At 48.6% G+C, this 22,012-nt stretch overlaps 1 protein-coding gene across 1 annotated transcript in view; it reads right to left on the bottom strand.

Annotated features, from left to right (window-relative positions):
• The window catches only part of LOC144497007 (H-2 class II histocompatibility antigen, A-U alpha chain-like), a 71,996-nt gene that overhangs the window by 1,455 nt on the left and 48,529 nt on the right, over positions 1-22,012 (bottom strand). The window contains exon 4 of the mRNA XM_078217687.1: positions 19,122-19,269. Within this exon, the coding sequence (XP_078073813.1) occupies positions 19,124-19,269 (146 nt within the window). The 3' untranslated portion in view covers positions 19,122-19,123. The remainder of the gene's footprint in view (positions 1-19,121; positions 19,270-22,012) is intronic.

The following is a 22,012-nucleotide window of genomic DNA, read 5'->3' as shown; positions in this document are numbered from 1 at the left end:
AGCCTGTCCAACCTATCATCATTCCAGGTATTAATCTAGTAAAACTCCTCTGAACCGCCTCCAGTGCATTTAGATCCTTCCTTAAATAAAGAGACCTAAACTGCACACAGTATTCGAGATGTGGTCTCACCAACTCCCTGTATAATTGAAGCATAACATCCTCACTGTTATGTTATAATGAAGGATAGCATTCCATTAACCTTCTTAATCATTGCTGCACCTGCATATTAACATTGTGTGACTCATGCAAAAGAACATCAAATCCTTCTGTACCTCGTAATTTTGCAGTTGTTCTCCATTAAAGTAATTCTTTGCTTTTTTTATTCTTCTGGCCAAAGTGAACAACTTAACATTTTCCTACATTATACTCCATCTGCCAGATTATTGGCCACTTAACCTATTTATATCTGTCCTTACGTCCCCTTCACCACATACTTTTCTACCTATCTTTGTATCTTGATATTGTGATGATTTGGGCCACTGGGCTGATGAATGGCAGATGAAGTTTAATTTAGATAAACGCAAGGTGATGCATTTTGTAGACCGAATCGGGGCAGGACTTACTCAGTTAGTGGTAGGGCATTGGGGAGAGTTATAGAACAAAGAGATCTAGGAGTACAGGTTCATAGCTCCTTGAAAGTGGAGAGTGGTGAAGAAGGCATGCAGCATGCTTGGTTTCATTGGTCAGAACATTGAATACAGGAGTTGGGATGTCTTGTTGAAGTTGTACAAGGCATTGGTAAGGCCACACTTGGAACACTGTGTACAGTTCTGGCCACCCTATTATAGAAAGGATATTATTAAACTCGAAAGAGTGCAGAAAAGAGTTACTAGGATGCTACCGGGACTTGATTGTTTGAGTTATAAGAAGAGGCTGGACAGACTGGGACTTTTTTCTCTGGAGTGTAGGAGGCTTAGGGGTGACCTTATAGAGGTCTATAAAATAATGAGGGGCATAGATCAGTGAGATAGTCAACATCTTTTCCTAAAGGTAGGCGTGTTTAAAACTAGTGGGCATAGGTTTAAGGTGAGAGGGAGAGATACAAAAGGATCCAGAGAGGCAATGTTTTCACTTAGAGTGGGTGAGTGTCTGGAATAAGCTGCCAGAGGTAGTAGTAGAGGCGGGTACAATTTTGTCTTTTAAAAATCATTTGGACAGTTACATGGGTATAGAGGGTTATGGGCCAAACCTGGGCAATTGGGACTAGCTTAGTGGTAAAAACTGGGCGGCATGGACAAGTTGGGCAAAGGGCCTGTTTCTATGCTGTAAACCCCTATGACTCTATGTGTCATCTGCAAATTTAGCCACCATGCCTTCACTCCACTCAAAGTCATTAATATAAATTGCAAAATGCTGAGGCCCCAACATAGACCCTTGCAGGGCTCTATTCATCACCTCCTGTCAATTAGAAAATGGCCCAGTTATGTATACTCTGTGTTTTCTGCCAGCCAACCAATCTTCAATCCAGGCTGATATGTTACCCTTACACAAAGAGCTTTTATTTTCCATTAAGTTCTGATGTGGTATCTTATTAAATACCTTCTGAAAATCCAAGTGCAGCTCATAGAATCCCTACAGTACAGAAAGAAACCATTCGGCCCATCGAGTCTGCACCGACCACAATCCCACCCAGGCCCTACCTCCGTATCCCTACATATTTACCCACTAATCCCTCTAACCTACGCATCTCAGGACACTAAGGGCAATCTTAGCATGGCCAATCAACCTAACCCGCACATCTTTGGACTGTGGGAGGAAACCGGAGCACCCGGAGGAAACCCACGCAGACACGAGGAGAATGTGCAAATCCACACAGACAGTGACCCAAGCCAAGAATCGAACCCAGGTCCCTGGAGCTGTGAAGCAGCAGTGCTAACCATTGTGCTACCGTGCCACCCCTACAGGCTCCCCTTTATCCACAACACAAGTCGCTCTTTCAAATAAGTCCAATAAATTGGCTAAATAAAACCATGCTTACTCTTCCCAATTACCTTTGCGTTTTTAAACTGTCCAGCTATAACCTCCCTAATCATCTGATGGAAACTTTCCAGAATTTAGGAAATTTTGTAAAATTCACAGAATCACAGAATTGTTACAGAGCCAAAGGAGACCATTTGACCCCAAAACTGTAAAATCCCACCCGAGGTCAACAGACCTCCGATTCCTGTGGTGGGCGGGAGGGTAAAATTCCAGCCATCATGTCTGCACCAGCTCGCCAAATGAGCATCATGACTTAATAACATTTCCCTCCCTTTTCCCCATACCCCTGCATATTGTTTCCAGCGAAATCATCATCTAATGTCCTCTGGGATGCCTCGACTGAACCTGCCTCCACCACACTTCCAGGCAGTGCATTCCAGACCCCAACCACTTGTGAAAAGGTTTTTTTTCCACATCAATTTGTTTCTTTTGCAAATCACTTTAAAAATCTGTGCCCTCTCGTTTGTGATTCTTTTACGAGTAGGAACAGTTTCTCCATATCTCCTCTGTCCAGCTCCCTCATGATTTTGAATATCGCTATCACATCTCCTCTTCAGCTTCCTCTCTGCGAGAACAGTCCCAACCTCTCCAACCCATCCTCATAATGAGAGGGGGTAAACTGAGGTGTACAAGATGCTAAAGGGGATTGACAGGACGGATGAGAGGGATGTTTCTTCTTGTAGAACAAGAGGTCATAGTTTTATGATTGAGGGGCAGCAGATTTAAAACAGAGATGAGGAGAAATTACTTCTCTCAAAGGGTCATGAATCTGTGGAATTCACTACCCCAGAGAGCGGTGGATGCTGGGACATTGAGTAAATTTAAGGAAGAGGTGGACAGATTTTTAATGAGTAAGGGATTGAAGGGCTTTGGCGAACGAGCAGGAGAGTGGAGTTAAAGCCGAGATGAGATCAGCTATGATTGTATTGAATGGCAGAGCAGGTTCAAAGGGCTGAATTGCCTACTCCTGCTCCTAGTTCTTATGTTCTTTTAACTGAAGTGTATCATCCCTGGAAACATTCTTGTAAACCTCTCAAGTACTCTCTCTAATGCATTCTCATAGTGCGGCACGCAGAACTGTACATAATACTACAGCTGAGGTCTAACTCGTGCCTTGTACAAGTTCAGCATAATCTCTTTGCCCTTCTACTCGATGCCGGTTTTACTATATGCTTTATTCACTGCTCTCTCCACCTGTCCTGCAGCCTTTAATGATCTATACACACACAGACCCAGCTCCCTCTGCTCCTGAACCCCTTTAAGAATTGTAACCCTTATTTTATATGGACTGGGATTCTTCCAAAAAAAAACTAAGTGCCCAACAGATGGGAAAATGGGAGAATTCCCCACCGTTTTTTGGGCATACTTACCTGAACAAATCTCTAATACTCTGCGTTCCACAGAGTGTCTCAGGGGAATTCACACCGGCAAGTGGGGGTGGGACATGCTGAGCGGGCCACTGCGCATGCACCAATCAGTAAGGAGATCAGCACATGCGCACTGCCTGCCCCCATTGCAGGCCTCCTGAACTTTCACCCCCAATCTCTGGCCTCCCCCTCCTGATTGCTGGCCTCCCGACATGCCCCCCCACCCACCCACACCTCCATCGCCGGCTTCTTGACTCCTCTCTCTCCTGATCATTGGCCTACCGAACCCCCCCCCCACCCCCGGGCTAGCTGCAATCTCCCCCACTCACCCCCCCACTTCATGGCCAGCCCGAGCCACCCCCAGCTCCAATCTCCCCTTCATCTCAGCCTGATGGCCAGCCCCGACCCTCCCTTCCTCCCCATGTGCAGCCCTGATCACCCCCTCAGTCATTCCCCCTATTAATCCACTTGGAGAGGCAGTAGGTTTCCCTGCCCACCATCACCAATTGCTCTGCCCCTCCTAAGGTAGGGCCTGCCCCCCCTCTGGCACCACCCACTTGGCGGTGCCCAGTGGGCAGTGCCAGGCTGGCACTCAAGGGGCATCCTCCCCCTTGCTCTCGACCTCCTGGAGGGGCCTCAATGGCCTCTGTTCCCACCAGCGGGGTGAGCACGCTTCTTCCCCGTTAGTGGGGAGCAGTTGTAAACCCCGACACTCGCATCCCAGGCCCGCTAATCATATGGAGATTGAGATTTCCATATAGTAATCAGCTCTGCACCAATTTGGCCTGGAGTTGATTATGCTAAAAAAAAAAGGGCCTTGCTAAAGGCCTCCTGCTGTTGGCTTCTGGTCCGCTGCGATACTTGAGCAGTGCAGTGGGCTGGGAGAATCCGGCCATGGTGTCTCCATGTTCTTCCTAGCAAAATGCATCACCACACACTTCTCTGTATTAATTTGTGAAACACAATTACACCCCTTTAGGAATGCAAGCTGGCTCTTCATAACCAACCCACCTTTTTCGATGCAACTACTAATTCAATCCCAAATAGTTTCTAGAAGCTTCCCTGCGACTGACATTAAACTGATTGGCCTGTGATCGCTGGGGCCATCCTTAAAACATTTTTGAACAAGGGACACAACATTTGCAATTCTCCAGTCCTCTGGCAGCAGACCCCCCCCCCCCCCCCCCCCCGAGTCTAAAGAAGAAAATTATGACCAGCACGCCTGCAATTTCCATTTTCACTTCCTTTGATATCCTTGGTAAATCTCACCCTGTCCGGGTGCCTTGTCAACTTGCAGTACCTACACCCTATTCAACACTTAGCAATTTTGAACCACTCTAGGGACAGGATTTCCTCGTCTGTCACTGTGGTCTGGGTGGCATCTACCTCCTTGGTAAGGATGCAGTGTATTCATTTAATACCAAAACCATGCCTCCTGCCTCCATGTTAAAATTTCCTTTTAGATCCCTAATTGGCCCTACTCCTTCTTTTGCCACGTTTTTACTATTTATATGTCTGTGGAACATTTTGGGATTTCCCTTAATGTTGTTTTCCAGTTTTCTCTCATATTCCCCCTTCACTTCTCCAATGTGCTTTTTCACCTCCTCTCTGAATGCTCCGTATTCCTCTTGGTTCTCAATTGTATTTTTGACCCTACACCTGTCAGAAGCACACTTCTTCTTTATCTCAATTTCTATCTCCTTTTTCAACAGACCTCCGATTCCTGTGGTGGGCGGGAGGGTAAAATTCCAGCCATCATGTCTGCACCAGCTCTCCAAATGAGCATCATGACTTAATAACATTTCCCTCCCTTTCCCCCATACCCCTGCATATTGTTTCCAGTGACATCATCATCTAATTTGTATTTGTTTGCCTGACCTTTCTCTTTTGAGGGAATATACCTTGACTTAACACCAGCACATCCAGTACCTCATTAACCACCTATTTAGGACTCCAGGAATAAGTCTATCAGGACCCAGAGACTTGTCAGCCGACAGCTTCATCTCTTTGCTCAGTACTGCCTCCCAGTGATTTTAATTTCACTAAATCCCCCTCTTCCTTCCACCTTTCACAGCTATATTTATGTACAGAAATATTTTTTGTATCCTCTATAATGAAGACAGAGCAAAATATTTGTTTATTTTAGCAGTCTTTTCCTCATTATCTACTATTAACTCTCCATGGTCACTCGCTAGGACTGACACTCACTTTACTTGCCCTTTTCCTCTTTAAGTCATAGAATCATAGAATCATGCAGCGCAGAAGAGGCCCTTCGGCCCATCAAGCAAAAACAAGAGGGCAGATTACTACCTGAATGGTTGTAAATTGGGAGTGGGGAGTGTGCAGCGGGGCCTGGGTGTCCTTGTGCACCGGTCGCTGAAGTGCAGCAGGCGGTAAAGAAGGCAAATGGCATGTTGACCTTCATTGTGAGAGGTTTTGAGTATAGGAGCAGGGATGTGTTGTTGCAATTATACAGGACCTTGGTGAGGCCACACCTAGGGTATTGTGTGCAGTTTTGGTCTCCTTTTCTGAGGAAGGATGTTCTTGCTCTCGAGGGAGTGCAGCGAAGGTTTACCAGGCTGATTCCGGGGATGGCGGGACTGATGTATGAGGAGAGTTTGAATAGATTAGGGTTGTTTTCGCTGGAGTTCAGACGAATGAGGGGGATCTCATAGAGACTTATAAAATTCTAACAGGACTAGACAGTGTAGATGCAGGGAGGATTTTCCCGATGATGGGGGAATCCAGAACCAGGGTCATAGTCTGAGGATTCAGGGTAGACCATTTAGGATGGAGGTGAGAAGACATTTCTTCACCCAAAGAGTGGTGAGCCTGTGGAATTCATTACCACGGAAAGCAGTTGATGCCAAAACATTGAATGTATTCAAGAAGCGGCTGGATATAGCACTCGGGGTGAATGGGATCAAAGGTTATGGGAAGAAAGCAGGATTAGGCTATTGAGTTGGACAATCAGCCACGATCATGGTGAATGGTAAATGGCCTCCTCCTGCTCCTTTCTTCAACGTTTATGAGTCACACTGACACATTGGGAACACCTAACCTCCCACCTAATCCCATTTACCAGCACTTGGCCCATAACCCAGAAGATGAGGGCAATGCAGTCGACATTGTCTACATGGACTTCAGCAAGGCCTTTGATAAGGTACCGCATGGTAGGTTGTTGCATAAGGTTAAATCTCACAGGATCCAGGGTGAGGTAGCCAAATGGATACAAAATTGGCTTGATGACAGAAGGCAGAGGGTTGTTATTCAAACTGGAAGCCTGTGACCAGCGGTATGCCTCAGGAATCAGTGCTAGGTCCACTGTTATTTGTCGTTTATATTAATGATTTGGATGAGAATTTAGGAGGCATGGTTAGTAAGTTTGCAGATGACACCAAGATTGGTGACATAAGTGAAGAAGGTTATCTAGGATTGCAAAGGGATCTTGATCAGTTGGGCCAGTGGGTTGATGTATGGCAGATGGAGTTTAATTTAGATAAACACGAGGTGATGCATTTTAGTAGATCGAACCAGGGCAGGACTTACTCAGTTAATGGTAGGGCGTTGGGGAGAGTTACAGAACAAAGAAATCTAGGGGTACAGGTTCATAGCTCCTTGAAAGTGGAGTCACAGGTGAACAGAGTGATGAAGAAGGCATTCGGCATGCTTGGTTTCATTGGTCAGAACATTGAATACAGGAGTTGGGATGTCTTGTTGAAGTTGTACAAGACATTGGTATGGCCACACTTGGAATAGTGTGTACAGTTCTGGTCACCCTATTAGAGAAAGGGTATTAAACTAGAAAGAGTGCATAAAAGATTTACCAGGATGCTACCGGGATTTGATGATTTGAGTTCTAAGGAGAGGCTGGATAGACTGGGACTTTTTTCCCTGGAGCTAGGAGGTTTAGTGGTGATCTTATGGGGGTCTATAAAAAAAAACGAAGGTAATAGATACCGTAGATAGTCAACATCTTTTCCCAAAGTTAGGGGAGTTTAAAATTAGAGGGCATAGGTTTATGGTGAGAGGGGAGATATGCAAAAGGATCCTGAGGGGCAATTTTTCCACACTGTGGGCTGGTGAGTGTCTGGAACAAGCTGCCAGAGGTAGTAAAGGCGGGTACAATTTTGTCTTTTAAAAAGCGTTTAGACAGTTACATGGGTAAGATGGGTGTAGAGGGATATGGGCCAAACGCAGGCAATTGGGACTAGCTTGGTGGTTAAAAACAAAAGGGTTGCCAAAGGGCCCGTTTCCACGCTGTTAACTTCTATGACCCTGTCCATGCCCCTCAATCAAGTCACCCCTCAGTCTTCTCTGCTCCAACAAAAACAACCCAAGTCTATCCAACCTCTCTTCGTAACTTCAATGTTGCACCCAGGCAGCATCCTGGTGAATCTTCTCTGCCCTCTCCAGTGCAATCACATCCTTCCTATAATTTCCACACAAACAATGGGAGCACGTATTGTGAACCTTCTGACTCAGATCTTCAATCTGTGACGTAGTGGATAGTGAATCGTGGCTTTTCCTAACTGACACACAACTCCCAGCATGCATCAGAAGTGCTCAAGCAGAGTATTTAGAATAATCTCTTTATTGGTGTGGTTCACTGTACTCGAGCAGGCCACACCTCTCCCAGACAGGTAAACAGTAGACTAGCACACCAGAACTGCACAGTATTCTAGCTGTGGCCTCACCAAAGTTCTATACAACTCTAACATGACTTCCCTGCTTTTGTAATCTATGCCTTGATTGATAAAGGCAAGTGTCCCATATGTCTTTTTCACCAACCTACCAAAATATCCTTTCGCCTTCAGAGGTACATGGACAAACATACCAACTTCCCTTTTTCCACAGAACTTCCTAGTGTCCTACCATTCATTGAGTACTTCTTTGTCAAATTACTCCTTCCAAAGTGTATCACTTCACACTTTTCAGGGTTAAATTCTATCTTCCAATTATCTGCCCATTTGACCATTCCGTCTATATTTTCTTGTAGCCCAAGACACTCCACCTCACTGTTAACCACCCGGCCACTTTTGTGTCATCCACAAGATTCCAGTAGGAATGCTTGCTATCCATATTCAATTGGCAAAACCACTACCTGATTATAATATCCCAAAGGATAGTGTTACGATCCGGATCCTCTATCTCAAATACCTCCCCTCAGATCACCATGTCTGACAAGTTAGACTACTGTCTACCTGCCTGAGAGAGGTGTGTCCTGCTAGAGTACAGCTCCCACCCACCCTCCGCAAGACAGCTCAGAAGACTCCTCAGAGCAAGGCGATGATGGGATCTCCAAGGCTGGCACCAGTTTTGCGTCAGCTTCTACCTCGCAGTTCACCATCCCAGAGGCTCTCACATCGATGGATCAAGTTAGTATTGAGGCATTTGGGTCACACTCTGGTACGCATGACACTGATAATCATAGAATCATAGAAACCCTACAGCACAGAAAGAGGCCATTCGGTCCATCGAGTCTGCGCCGACCACAATCCCACTCAGGCCCTACCCCCATATCACTACATATTTACCCGCTAATCCCTCTAACCTACGCATCTCAGGACACTAAGGGGCAATTTTAGCATGGCCGATCAACCTAACCCGCACATCTTTGGACTGTGGGAGGAAACCGGAGCACCCGGAGGAAACCCACGCAGACACATAATGTACATCAGGTGCAGGAATGTCCGAGTCCTCTGGCACGCCGGAGGCGAGGACTCAGCTGGCCTCAGGCTACACAGGGCCTCTGTGATCACTTCTCCCTCAGCTGCTGGAGATGCAGCAACAGAGCCAAGGAATACAGGAGGGGCTGATGACCACACTGGACTGACTGCAAGGCTGGTGGTAGGAGTCCCAAAGCTTTCAGACAGACCAGCTATTGCCCATCTTGTGTGGTTCCCAGGCCAACACTGCAAGGGTGGAAACCATGAGTGTCAGGCTTCAAGCGATGGCTGAGTCACCGCAGGTCACAGCAGAGTCCCAAAGGGTCACGGCTTAGTCACAGTGGGTCACAGGTGAAGAACTGAACAGATTCTCGAGGTTTTGCGGTCCATGGCGGAGGGGCTGCAGAGGGGACAGTGCTGAGACACAGCGGGCTATGGCAGCAGCCTTTGAAAACATGGGCTAGTCACAGAGCGTCATGGCTGAGGTGCTGCAGAGCATGGCCCAGTCTCAGAGGGCACTTGCTGCGGCCATTGACAGGTGGTCCCTGACTCAGGTGGCCATCGCAGAGGGCTCAACCACCATGGGTAGGATGCAGTTGGTCCTCCAGGGCTGGCAGGGCCCCCAGAGCTTCTGGAGCGCACTGCAGAAGCACCGCCGTCCCATGGAGTGACCCAGGGGCCCACAGGAACCCCAAGGGCTCGAGCCCACGCCGGGGTCTTCCAGCAAGGAGTGTGGGGCTACACCTTCTGACTCCCCTTTCCTGACACCAGGGCATCTCAGGGGCAGCGCGATAAAGAGGATACGTCCCTGACACCTGGAAGCCAGCCAGGGTCCTCAAGGTCCAGGGCCTTCAAAGGACGATTGCCAAGGGCATCACAGGCCATGGGGCGAGGTAGGCAGCTGGCTCCCTCCACCTCCGATGGGGAGACAGCGAGGCGTGGTGGTAGGCCACGTAAAGTTAAGAAGTTGTAGCAGCACTAAGATGGCACGGGTGAAGGAGACCACCAGTTAGATTTAATAATCAGGCACTGTAAAGTCTTACATGCACTTGTGAAAATCAAGGCACTCAAATCATTTACTGGAGACATGCAGGGGCACCAACTTACAACATCTGCAATGGCATCCCTTAAACCCGCATTGGTGTTTAGTGCTCCCTTCCTCCCACCCAGACGTGGGCCCAGTTGCCAGCGTGCACGCGGAGCTCAGGTAGGAGTTAGACAAGTTTGTAACAGGGCATCATCATAAAGGTGCTTAGCAAGTCATCTTCACCCTCCTGCTTGCCACAGAAACTCGCTAACACAGGCCCACCACTCCAGTGCTACAATGTTTCAGGAGATTGTAGGGGCGCACATGGAAGGGAGGGGGTGGTTGGAATCCACGTGTGGCAACACTGGCCCCTGGCAGGCAAACTGCGCAGTGATCAGGGCCTCCCGAGCCACCCTCGCATGCCTGACTCTTGCTGCCGCCAGCCCTCCAGCATCTGGGCGGTGTTGGTCATCATCATCCTCCTCCCCAACATCCTGTCTCAGGCCTTCGCACAGGTGTCATCAGCCAAGTCCGAAGCGGATCCCCAGGTCCCCCACGAGCCATCCCTGCACTCTGGGCTCCCCCTCAAAGACATCTGGGACATCGGAACTCCTCAATATAAAACTATCACGCACGCTGCCGGGGTGTCTCCCGGGTGCAGACGTGCATTACATTCAGCTGATGGTCACACACCAACTGCACATTGATGGAATGGAAGCCGTGGGTGCAGTTTATAGCCCCCTGTACATTAGGCATTCACGCGATGGCTGCGAATCCTGCTGCCTGTGCTTCCTGCTGGGCCTGGTCCAGGTCAAGGTTAATATACTGGCCAGCCCGGGCATACAGGACATCCGTGACCTCCTTCACACGCTTGTAGATGGATGATTGTAAGATGCCACAAAGGTCTCCACTGGGGATCTGGAAGGACCTGGTGGAGTAAACATTTAAGGCGTCCGTCACTTCCACAGCCACACAGTCGCCAGGCCCAAGGTACCAGGTCTTGCAACAAATGGCAGAGGTGTTGCACTGCCTCCTATCGGAGCTGGAGCAGTCGGCGGCCACGCAATGTCCGACGGTTGCTCGAAGGACACATGTGCGGAACGGGTCTCCGCTCCCTTCTTTTCCTACCCCCCCTCCCAACTCTGTTCGCCCCCAGCCCAGCAACACACACTCCCCATACCCACTCCCACACACTCCCAGTAACACACTCATGTCCCCCCCCCAGCAACACACATTCCCCATACCTTAAAGTTAAGTTTATTTATTCGTCACAAGTAACGCTTATGTTAACACTGCAATGAAGTTACTGTGAAATTCTCTGAGTTGCCACAGTCCGGTGTCTGTTCTGGTCAATGCACCTTAACAGCGCACCTTTCAGACTGTGGGAGGAAACCGGAGCACCCGGAGGAAACCCACGCAGACACACGGAGAACGTGCAGACTCCACACAGACAGTGACCCAAGCCGGGAATCAAACCCGGGTCCCTGGCACTGTGAGGCAGCAATGCTAACCACTGTGCTACCGTGCCACCCAACAGACATCCAGCAACACACACTATGCAAACCCCACACTCCCTCCCCCCCCCCCCCCCCCACCCCCCGCCAGCACCCGCTCTCTCCCCCCCCCCCCCCACCCCCAGCCAGCACGCGCTCCCCCCCCCCCCCCAGCAACACGCGCTCCCCCCAACAGACCCCCAGCAGTCAGGCGCATGACTCCTCGGTTTGACCAGTGCAAGAAGAAACTGTACGACCTTCTTCGGACAGCAAAGGTGAGTGAGCATCCTACTTGGAACCCCATGAATGGTCGGTACGGATCTCCATAGACACCTGAAGGCCATGCAACAAGACCCCCTTCCCCCAGTAACAGAATCTAACCCCATCCCCTCACCCCTCAATGTGCACCCTTCAGTGGTGACCGCTTTCCCCAAAACTGTCAGCATAACGCCCGAGACACAGGCACGCATAGCGCACCATGCACTGCGATATGTTAATACTTGCTATCCACCTTATGTTCCCACAGGAGAAAAGCATGTAGAACCTGTGCGAAACTGCACAGACTGGTGTGCAGTGGTGTGCCTGACCTGCGGCAGCTAACCAGCGTTCAAAAGCGTGCCATGGAGCAGGCAGGGGGTAATGAACATCCAGAATGGTGATGGAAAGGTCGGCATCCAGCATGCAAGTGAGCATCAGCATAACCCTCAACCTAGGTCCTCCTCAAACTAAGTGCGATGCTGCGTAGAATGTTATACCTCCCTTCCCCTAATGTGTGTTTATTATTGCAGCTCTGGACCCAGAGGAACCCGGCCTTTCGGCTGTTGCCGCCACCCCCACTACACTGGAGCGAACTGCCCAGGACCCCCTGGATGACACCTCGGAGGGAGGCACTGAAGAATCCTGTGAGGGCAGCACCACTGAAGCGGCAGCAATATGTACCACACAACCCACCAACACAGAGACGATCACCACGGTGGGTATCTTTAGTGTTGAGGCTTCTGGGTCACGATCTGGTGAGCACATCACAGGCGCTGATGCACATTGGGTGGAGGCGGCACATCCGAGGGCTCGGGCACCCGGAGGTCTGCTGGAGGCCAGGATTCAGCTGTCCTCAAGCCAGCTGCTGGGCCTCTGGGTTTGTTCCTCCCAAGGCTGGTGGAGATACATCAGGAAACCCGGGGAGTTGTGGAAGGGCTGTCAGCAACCATGCTGCGACTGCAAGGCTGTTTAGGGGAGTCAAACAGAGTGCTGGTGCAGGAGGTGATTTCAACACAGCGTGAGATCCAGGCCAACACTGCAAGGGTGGTGACCGCAGTGGAAAGTCTGGCTCAGGGGTCTGCCCTCATGGGTGACAGGGTCCAGGTCATCCTGGAGACACTACGGGCGAGTGTGTTTCTGGCATCCAGGAGGCACAGCGTTCGATGGCCATGGGTGTCGGGGGCATGTGGGAGACACTGCTGGCCATGGCTGGGACTCTCACTGGCATTCTGGAGACACAGCAGGCAGTGGCTGTGAACCTCGACAACTTAGCCCAGGCTCAGGGGGCTGCTGCTGAGGGGCTCCAGAGCCTGGCTCGCTCACTGAATGCTGTTGCGGAAGGGCTCCAGAGCTTGGCCCAGTCTGAGGGCCAGGGCTGAGGGATCACACATCATGGGACAGACGCATCTGGGCCTCGAGGACTGGCAGAGCCAGATGACGCCGGAGCTTCTGGAGCTCAGTCCAGCTACCCTGGCGTCCCATGGAGTGTCCCTGGGGCCTCTGGGCACCCCAAGGGAGAAGAAAGGGCTTGAGCCCATGCCGGTGTCTTCCACCCAGGTGATCCCTTCATCTGAATGCTCGTAGATTCAAAACAAGGTAAATGAGTTGACAGCACAAATCATTGCGAACGAGTATAATTTGGTGGCCATTAGAGACATAGTTGCACGATGGTTATGACTGGGAGTTGAATGTCGAGGGGTATCAGACTGTTGGAAGGGATCGACAGGAAGGTAAGGGAGGTGGTGTAGCTCTGATATTTAAGGAGGACATCAGGGCGGTAGTGAGAGCTAATATAGATTCTATGGAAAAAAAGGTTGAATCCATTTGGGTGGAAATTAGAAATAGTCAGGAGAAAAAGTCACTGATAGGCGTAGCCTATAGGCCACCAAATGATATCATGGTGGGGCGAGAAATAAACAAAGAAATAACTGATGCATGTAAAAATGATACAGCAATTATCATGGGGGATTTTAATCTACATATCAATTGGGCAAACCAGGTCGGTCAAGGCAGCCTTGAGGGGGAGTTCATAGAATGTATCCGTGATAGCTTCCTTGAACAGTATGTAATGGAACCTATGAGGGAGCAAGCTATCCCAGATCTGGTCCTGGGTAATTAGACAGGAATAATTAATGATCTCACAGTTAGGGATCCTCTCGGAAGAAGTGATCACAGTATGGTTAACTTTAAAATACAATACAAGTGTCTTGTGCTTAAACAAAGGAGACTATAAAGGCATGAGGGAGGCGTTGGCTAAGGTAACTGGGAGCAAAAACTTTATGGTGGGACAATTGAGGAACAGTGGAGGACTTTCAAAGCGATCTTTCACAGTGCTCAGTAAAAGTATACACCAGTGATGAGGAAGGGCTGTAGAAAAAGAGATAATCAGTCATGGGTATCTAAGGAAATAAAGGAGGGTATCAAATTGAAAGAAAATGCATATAAAGTGGCAAAGATTAGTGGGAACCTAGAGGATTGGGAAATCTTTAAAGGTCACCAGAAAGCCACGAAAAAAGCTATAAAGTAAAGTAAGATGGATTATGAGAGTGAACTAGCTCAGAATATAAAAATATACCAAAAGTTTCTACAAAGATATAAAACGAAAAAGAGTGGCTAAAGTAAACATTGGTCCTTTAGAGGCTGGGAAGGGGGGGGGGGGGGTGTAATAACTGGAAATGAGGAAATTGCTGAGACATTGAACAGGTATTTTGTGTCGGTCTTCACAGTGGAAAACACAAATAACATGCCAAAAATTGATGACAGGAAGGCTCTGGCAGGTGAGGACCTAGAAACTATTATCATGAAAGAGATAGTGTTGGGTAAATTAATGGGGCTAAAGATAGACAAGTCTCCTGGCCCTGATGGAATGCATCCCAGAGTACTAAAAGAGATGGCGTGGGAAATAGCAAATGCACTAGTCGTAACTTACAATTCGCTGGACTCTGGGATGGTTCCCACAGATTGGAAAACAGCAAATGTGACGCCACTGTTTAAAAAAAGTAGACAAAAGGCGGATAACTATAGGCCGGTTAGCTTAACTTCTGTAGTAGGGAAAATGCTTGAATCTATCATCAAGGAAGAAATAGCAAGACATCTGGATATAAATTGTCCCACTGGGAAGCATGGGTTCATGAAGGGAAGGTCATGTTTGACTAATTTGGTGGAATTCTTTGAGAACATTACATGTGCAGTGAACAATGGGGAACCTGTGGATATGGTGTATCTGGATTTCCAGAAGGCATTTGACAAGGTGCCGCACCAAAGACTGCTGCATAAGATAAAGGTGCACGGTGTTATGGGCAAATGTATTAGCAAGCACGGAGGATTGGTTAACTAACAGAGCAAAGATTGGGGGTAAATGGGTGTTTTTCTGGTTGGCGATCAGTGACTAGTGGTGTGCCTCAGGGATCAATGTTAGGACCGCAATTGTTTACGATTTACATAGAAGATTTGGAGTTGGGCACCAAGTGCAGAGTGTCAAAATTCGCAGAGGACACCAAGAAGAGTGGCAGAGCAAAGTGTGCAGAGGACGCTGAAAGTCTGCAAAGGGATACAGATAGTCTAAGTGAGTGGGCGAGGGTCTGGTAGATGGAGTACAATGTTGGCAAATGTGAGGTCATCCATTTTGGTACGAATAACAACAAAATGGACTATTATTTAAATGGTAAAAAATTGCAGCATGCTGCTGTGCAGAGGGACCTGGGTGTCCTTGTGCAAGAATCTCAAGGAGTTGGTTTGCAGGTAATTAAGGCGGCAAATGGAATTTTGTTCTTCATTGCTTGAGGGATGGAATTTAAAAACAGCGAGGTTATGTTGTAGCTGTATAAGGTGCTGGTGAGGCCACACCTGGAGTACAGTTTTGGTCTCCTTACTTAAGGATATACTGGCACTGGAGGGGGTGCAGAGGAGATACACTAGGTTGATTCTGGAGTTGAGAAGGTTGGCTTATGGAGGAGAGACTGAGTAGACTGGGGCTTTACTCATTGGAATTCAGAAAAATGAGGAGTGATCTTATAGAAATATATAAGATTATGATGGAAATAGATAAGATAGAAGCAGGGAAGTTGTTTCCACTGGAGGGTGAAACTAGAACTAGGGGGCATGGCCTCAAAATAAGGGGAAGCAGATTTAGGATCGAATTGAGGAGAAAATTCTTCACACAAAGGGTTGTGAATCTGTGGAATTCCCTGCCCAGTGAAACAGTTGAGGCTACTTCATTGAATGTTTTTAAGGCAAGGATAGAAAAATTTTTGAGTAGTAAAGGAATTAAGGGTTATGGTGAGCGGGCAGGTAAGTGGAGCTGAGTCCACAAAAAGATCAACCATGATCTTATTGAATGGCGGAGCAGGCTCGAGGGGCCAGATGGCCTACTCCTGCTCCTAGTTCTTATGTTCCTATCCTGGACGTCCCGAGACCTTCCGATTTCCCCCTTTCCTCACACCAGGGCATCTCAGGGCCAGCGAGATGAACAGAGTGGCACTGAAACAGTGCCATCCGCAAGTTAGTCGGGGCCCTCCAGGTCCCGGCCACCCATGGGACGTCCGCCAAGGGCATCACAGGCAACGGGGTGTGCATCACAGCTGGACACCTCCACCTCTGATGTGCATTCTGGGGTAGAACCTAGAAGCAGTAGGTCGCACAAAGTTAGGAAGTTGTAGTTCACTAAAAGAGGGCAAGGGTGAAGGTCACCAGTAGTCAGGGTTTCTCCATCACTAATGTTAAGAGCACAATAAATTGTATTTGCACCTCACAGCTGTGACTAATGTGCCTCTGACTCTCCCCAACCCGCCACAGAGCTGAGTGGTCCCCATTCCCATGCATAGAGGTGCTGTCTGTTGTGTCTTGCAAGACTCAGCCACATGTTTCAGAGTGCCTGCCCTACCTTCCCCAACATCCACCAGACCCTTAATGCAAATGACCTCCCTCTCTCCCTTCGAGTGCCCCACAAACATGTGTCCCCAACCCTTACAGCTACGGGGGCCAGGGTGCATTCAGAGTACAGGTAGGGGTCAGACTTGAATTGCACCAGGGGCAGGATCCCAGTGAGCACAACAGCAAGTGGTCATCATCCTCCAGCCTTCAAACAAGACTCGCAACCATTGCCAGCCCAGGCACATTAATAGGGACTGGGAAAAAGGGTGGTGGGATGACAGGAGTAGGGAAAAGGGTGATGTGGTGGTTTGAGGGCCCAGGTCGGTTTGGAGGGGGAATAGCGGCCGCACTTGCTCCTGGGGTGTGGTGGATGTGTGGTGGTTTCACCCCCCTCACTGCACAGCACCAGCTGGGTGAAGCAGGCTGCAATCAAGGCGTCTCCCGCTGCCCTTCCTTGCCGGACACCTGCCATCGCCGCCCGCCATCTTTCCTCCGGCTCCTCATACGGCAGGACGTCCACCTCGCGCCATTGCCACTCCGCCTCCTCCTCCAGCTGGTCTCCCCACTGCTGGGCGATGTTGTGAAGTGTGCAGCAAACGATCACGACGTGTGAAGCACGCACAGATTGATACTGGAGGGCCTCCCCAGAGCGCTCCAAGCAGCAGAACCGCATCGTCAGCAGGCCGATACACCGCTCAACAACAGACCGGGTGACTGCATGGGCCTCGTTGTAGCGCGACTCCGCCTCGGTCTGGGGCCTCCGCACAGGCGTCATCAGCCATGACCTTAGTGGGCATGGAAACAGTTTCCATGCCCACTAAGGTCATGGCGTCATCAGCCATCACCCAGTAGCCATCCCGGGAGTCTGGGCTGGTCTTCAAAGAGCCCAGAGTCCGACTGCCAGATCACAAAGCTGTCATGGACACTCCCTGGATGGCGTGCATCGACCTGCGTGATCCTCATTAGATGGTCACAGGCAATTTGAACATTCACAAATTGCTGCGGTCCTGCATGTGGGGCCCACAAGGCGATGTGGGGCCCGTCCACTGCTCTCTGGACATTGGGAATCCCAGCAATGGCAGCGAAGCCTACAGCCCGCTGTGCGTGGTCCTCAAAGTTTATGCACTGTTCTGCCCAGGCAGACAGGACATCTGTGACCTGCCGCACACGGAGGCCTGGGAGACCCCAAAAGAGGTCGCCACTGGGCTCTTGAAATAACTCCGATGCAAAAACGTTCAGGGCAGCCGTCACCTTAACTTTCACAGGGAGCGGGTGGCCGCCCCTCCCGAGGTGCCATGTGTGCGAGCACCTCACATAGGTGCTGCACCATGCCCTTGGAGAGCCGCAGCAGAGATGGCACATTGCCACCGAGAGGGCCTCAAATTAATTCCGGGGCCTGTACCTCCTTGACCTTGGCACCCTCCGCCTTCTGTGCACCCTCTCGGGAGTCTGCCCACCCACCTCCTGGCTCTCAGCGGCAGCCCCCCGCCCTCATTCCTGAGGGTCTGATATTGGCTGCTTCTGCGGTGGTCTCTCCACGCCCTCCACCTCCTAAGCCGCCTCCATAATGTCCAGCTCCAAATCTATTAGTCCAAGATACATCTGCACAGTGGAGTTTGGAAAGAGCATAGAATGACGGATTATCATTGGCTGCATAGACCCAGCGCCACCCCAATCCCCCACTTGCTAAATTCTCCCTCAGGTGTATCTGAACAGGCGCCGGAGTGTGGTGGCTAGGGAATTTTCACAGTAGCTTTATTGCAGTGTTAATGTAAGCTTACTTGTGACTAACAAATAAACTTTGTGAGAGCTGGTAACCCCACTCAATCCACGGTGCCACATGTGGCCCGATTCGGGTTGTGTGAGATTCCCATCATGACAAATGTTGGCACAGGTTATGCAGGTCAGTGTGCAGACATGGGCAATGCATCCCCTTGAGCCATTGCTATGTGTGCAACTGCAGCATCTGTTACAGGCATGTGTTACTGGTCCGTGTCACAGGGCCGGGACAGACTGCAAATCAGCACCAGATTGTGCCCAGTGACAGCAGATTCCACGCAGTCCATGTCCCCTGCAAAGGGTAATGGGTAAGATGAGTTTAGAGGGATGTGGGCGAATAGGACTAGCTTAATGGTTAAAAACTGGACGGCATGGACAGTTGGGCCTGTTTCCATGCTGTAAACCTCTATGACTCTATGCAAAGTAATATCAGAAAGGGAAAGTGTTCTCCTCTCCTGAAGCCTCTCGAGGGAAACTATCCTGCATGTTATGGAAGTAACAGTTCTTTCTGTATAAGAGTTAATAAGGGGTATAACAGCCATTCACACTCATACCCATATTTGTGTATATTGCTGCAGGGGTCCAGTGACCAACAATCAGGAAAAGGGACTTTGGTTGACAGTCACTTCCAGGAATGTTAATGATACACACAGCTTATGCTCCAGATGTACTTACCCCTAGATACCGTGTTGCTGCGCTTGCAGCCTCTGTCTCTCTTTGATCAGTAGGATGATCCCTACAACAGCACTGATGATTCCCAGGGCGAGTCCCAGAGCACAGATCACTGTCCCTGCACCAGACTTCTCCTCAGGAACTTCAGCTTCTGTATAGAGAAAGAAAGAGAGAGGCAAGAAAGCAATGAGTGTCTCACAGTGAAACACACGGTGAACACGACAGAGTGGAGAGACCATTGAACTAATCTACAAACTGGTGGAGAGTTTCACTGACCAGACATGCATATCAACAATCTGGATACTGGTCACAAATGTCCACAATAACCTGTGATGCAGTTATATTCACATACTCAAAGATCCACACGCTAGGTATTATTGCTGGTGATAAAATTAAACACAATATTAATATGTCCAGTTAGAGCACCATCTATAGAGAAAGGATATTAACGTACAGAAAGAGTAGTGTAAGGTCACCAGGATGCTGTCAGGGTTGGGAAACTAGAAACTAGTTACTAGCAGGAATGTGAGATATTCAGAAACAAGGCAGAAAAGCACAGTGGCACAGTGGTTAACATTGCTGCCTCACAGCTCCAGGGACCCGGGTTCAATTCGCGGCTTGGGTCACTGTCTGTGTGGACTTTGCACATTCTCCCTGTGTCTGCGTGGGTTTCCTCTGGGTGCTCCAGTTTCCTCCCACAATCCAAAGATGTGTAAATTAGGTGGATTGGCTATGCTAAATTGCCACTTAGTTCCTGGAATGTGTAGGTTAAAGAGATTAGTGGAGTAAATATTTGGGGCTATTGTGGGTGGGATTGTGGTCAGTGCAGACTTGATGCCGAATGGCCTCCTTCTGCACTGTAGGGATTCTATGATTCCATGAAGGCAGCCATTTGGCACCATATCATTGCAGGCTCTTTGAATGAGCGATCCAATTAACCTCATTCCAGTGCTCTTTGCCCCCTAGCCCTGCAATATTTCCTCCAACTATTTATACAACTTTCTTTGAAAGTCATGGTTCTATCTGCTTTCTGCACTCGTTTCCATAACAACTTGTTAAAAAAACTTCTGTATTCTTTGAAACACTCAAGAAACATGTCAACCGACTCAAGAACAGCTTCTTCCCTGCTGCCATCAGACTTTTGAATGGACCAACTCGCATTAAATTGATCTATTCCAGCTATGACTGTAGCGCTACATTCTGCACCCACTCCTTTCCTTCTCCTCCATGTACTCTATGAATGGTATGCTTTGTCTGTATAACACGCAAGAAAGTATACTTTTCACTGTATACCAATACATGTAACAATACATAAAGGTAGTTGTAGAATGGAGAATTGCACCACATACAATGACTGAAGCACAGCACATCACAAGATTGAAATTATATTTGATCAAATATTAAAACAGGAAAAGAAGCAGGATTTTGAGGAGAGAGTGGGATTCAGGACTATGGGGAGAGATGGGGTAATGGACTTACACAGTAAGAAGTTTAACAACACCAGGTTAAAGTCCAACAGGTTTATTTGGTAGCAAAAGCCACACAAGCTTTTGGAGCTCCAAGCCCCTTCTTCAGGTGAGTGGGAATCCACGCAATCGATTTATACAGAGCTATGGGGGGGGGAATGAGAATGGGGAAATTATTTTGATGGTGATGCTGAGCAATGTGAAAAGAATGGTTGTCAATAGGTTTTGTTTAGAAATGAGAAAGGATTAAGGGCAGAGTTTGGGGCACTGGGATTAAAAGTGCACTATGGGGAGAGTGCAAAGTGGTGTGATTAGATTGGGATTGACACAGGCATATGAGGGAGATTGGGACAGTGGGATTAGTTTGAGATTGACAAAGAGAAATGGGGAGATAATGGGGAAATGCAATTAGGTTAGGATTGACACAGGGTATGGGAGATTGGGATAGTGGGATTAGTTTGGGATTGACACGGGTATCGGGGGAATGTGTGGCAATGGGATTAGATTAGGATTAATTTGATTATTGTCATGTACTGAGATTCAGTAAAAACATTATTTCTTGTGCACTATACAAAGCATACCATTCATAGAGTATATAGCGGAGAAGGAAAGACGAGTTTGCAGAATGCAGTGTTACAGTCATAGCTAGGGTATAGAGAAAAATCAGTTTAATACATGGTAGCTCCATTCAAAAGTCTGATGGCAGCAGGGAAGAAGCTGTTCTTGAGTCAGTCGGTATGTGATTTCAGACTTGTCTCTTTTTTCTGATGGAAGGTGGTGGAAGAGAGAATGTCCGGGGTGCATGGGATCCTTAATTATGCTGGCCGCTTTTCCAAGGCAGCAGGAAGTGTAGACGGAATCAATGGATGGGAGGCTGGTTTGCGTGATGGATTGGACTATGTAGTTTCTTGCGGTCTTGGGCGGCGCAGGAGCCGTACCAAGCTGCGATATATCCGGAAAGGATGCTTTCTATGGTGCATCTGTAAAAGTTGGAGAGTGTCGTGGCAAATTTCCTTAGCCTTCTGAGAAAGTAGAGGCGTTCATGGTGTTTCACGTACCAACCGACTCCAGAACAGCTTCTTCCCTGCTGCTGTCAGACTTTTGAATGGACTTACCTTGCATTAAGTTGATCTTTCTCTACACCCTAGCTATGACTGTAACACTGCATTCTGCACTCTCTCTTTTCCTTCTCTATGAACGGTATGTTTTGTCTGTACAGCACGCAAGAAACAATACTTTTCACTGTATGTTAATACATGACAATAATAAATCAAATCAAATCACAATCACATTCTTAACTATAGTGTCAGCATGGAGGAACCAGGACACCGTGGAACTTGAATCTCTTGACCATTTCCACTTAATCACTGTTAATGCAGACAGGGACATGTTCTCCACTACGCTTCCTTAAGTCGATGACTATCTCCT

This window comes from Mustelus asterias, chromosome 8, assembly GCF_964213995.1.
Source record: "Mustelus asterias chromosome 8, sMusAst1.hap1.1, whole genome shotgun sequence".
In the NCBI taxonomy this organism is placed as follows: Eukaryota; Metazoa; Chordata; class Chondrichthyes; order Carcharhiniformes; family Triakidae; genus Mustelus; species Mustelus asterias.
This window is presented reverse-complemented; position numbering and strand designations above follow the sequence as displayed.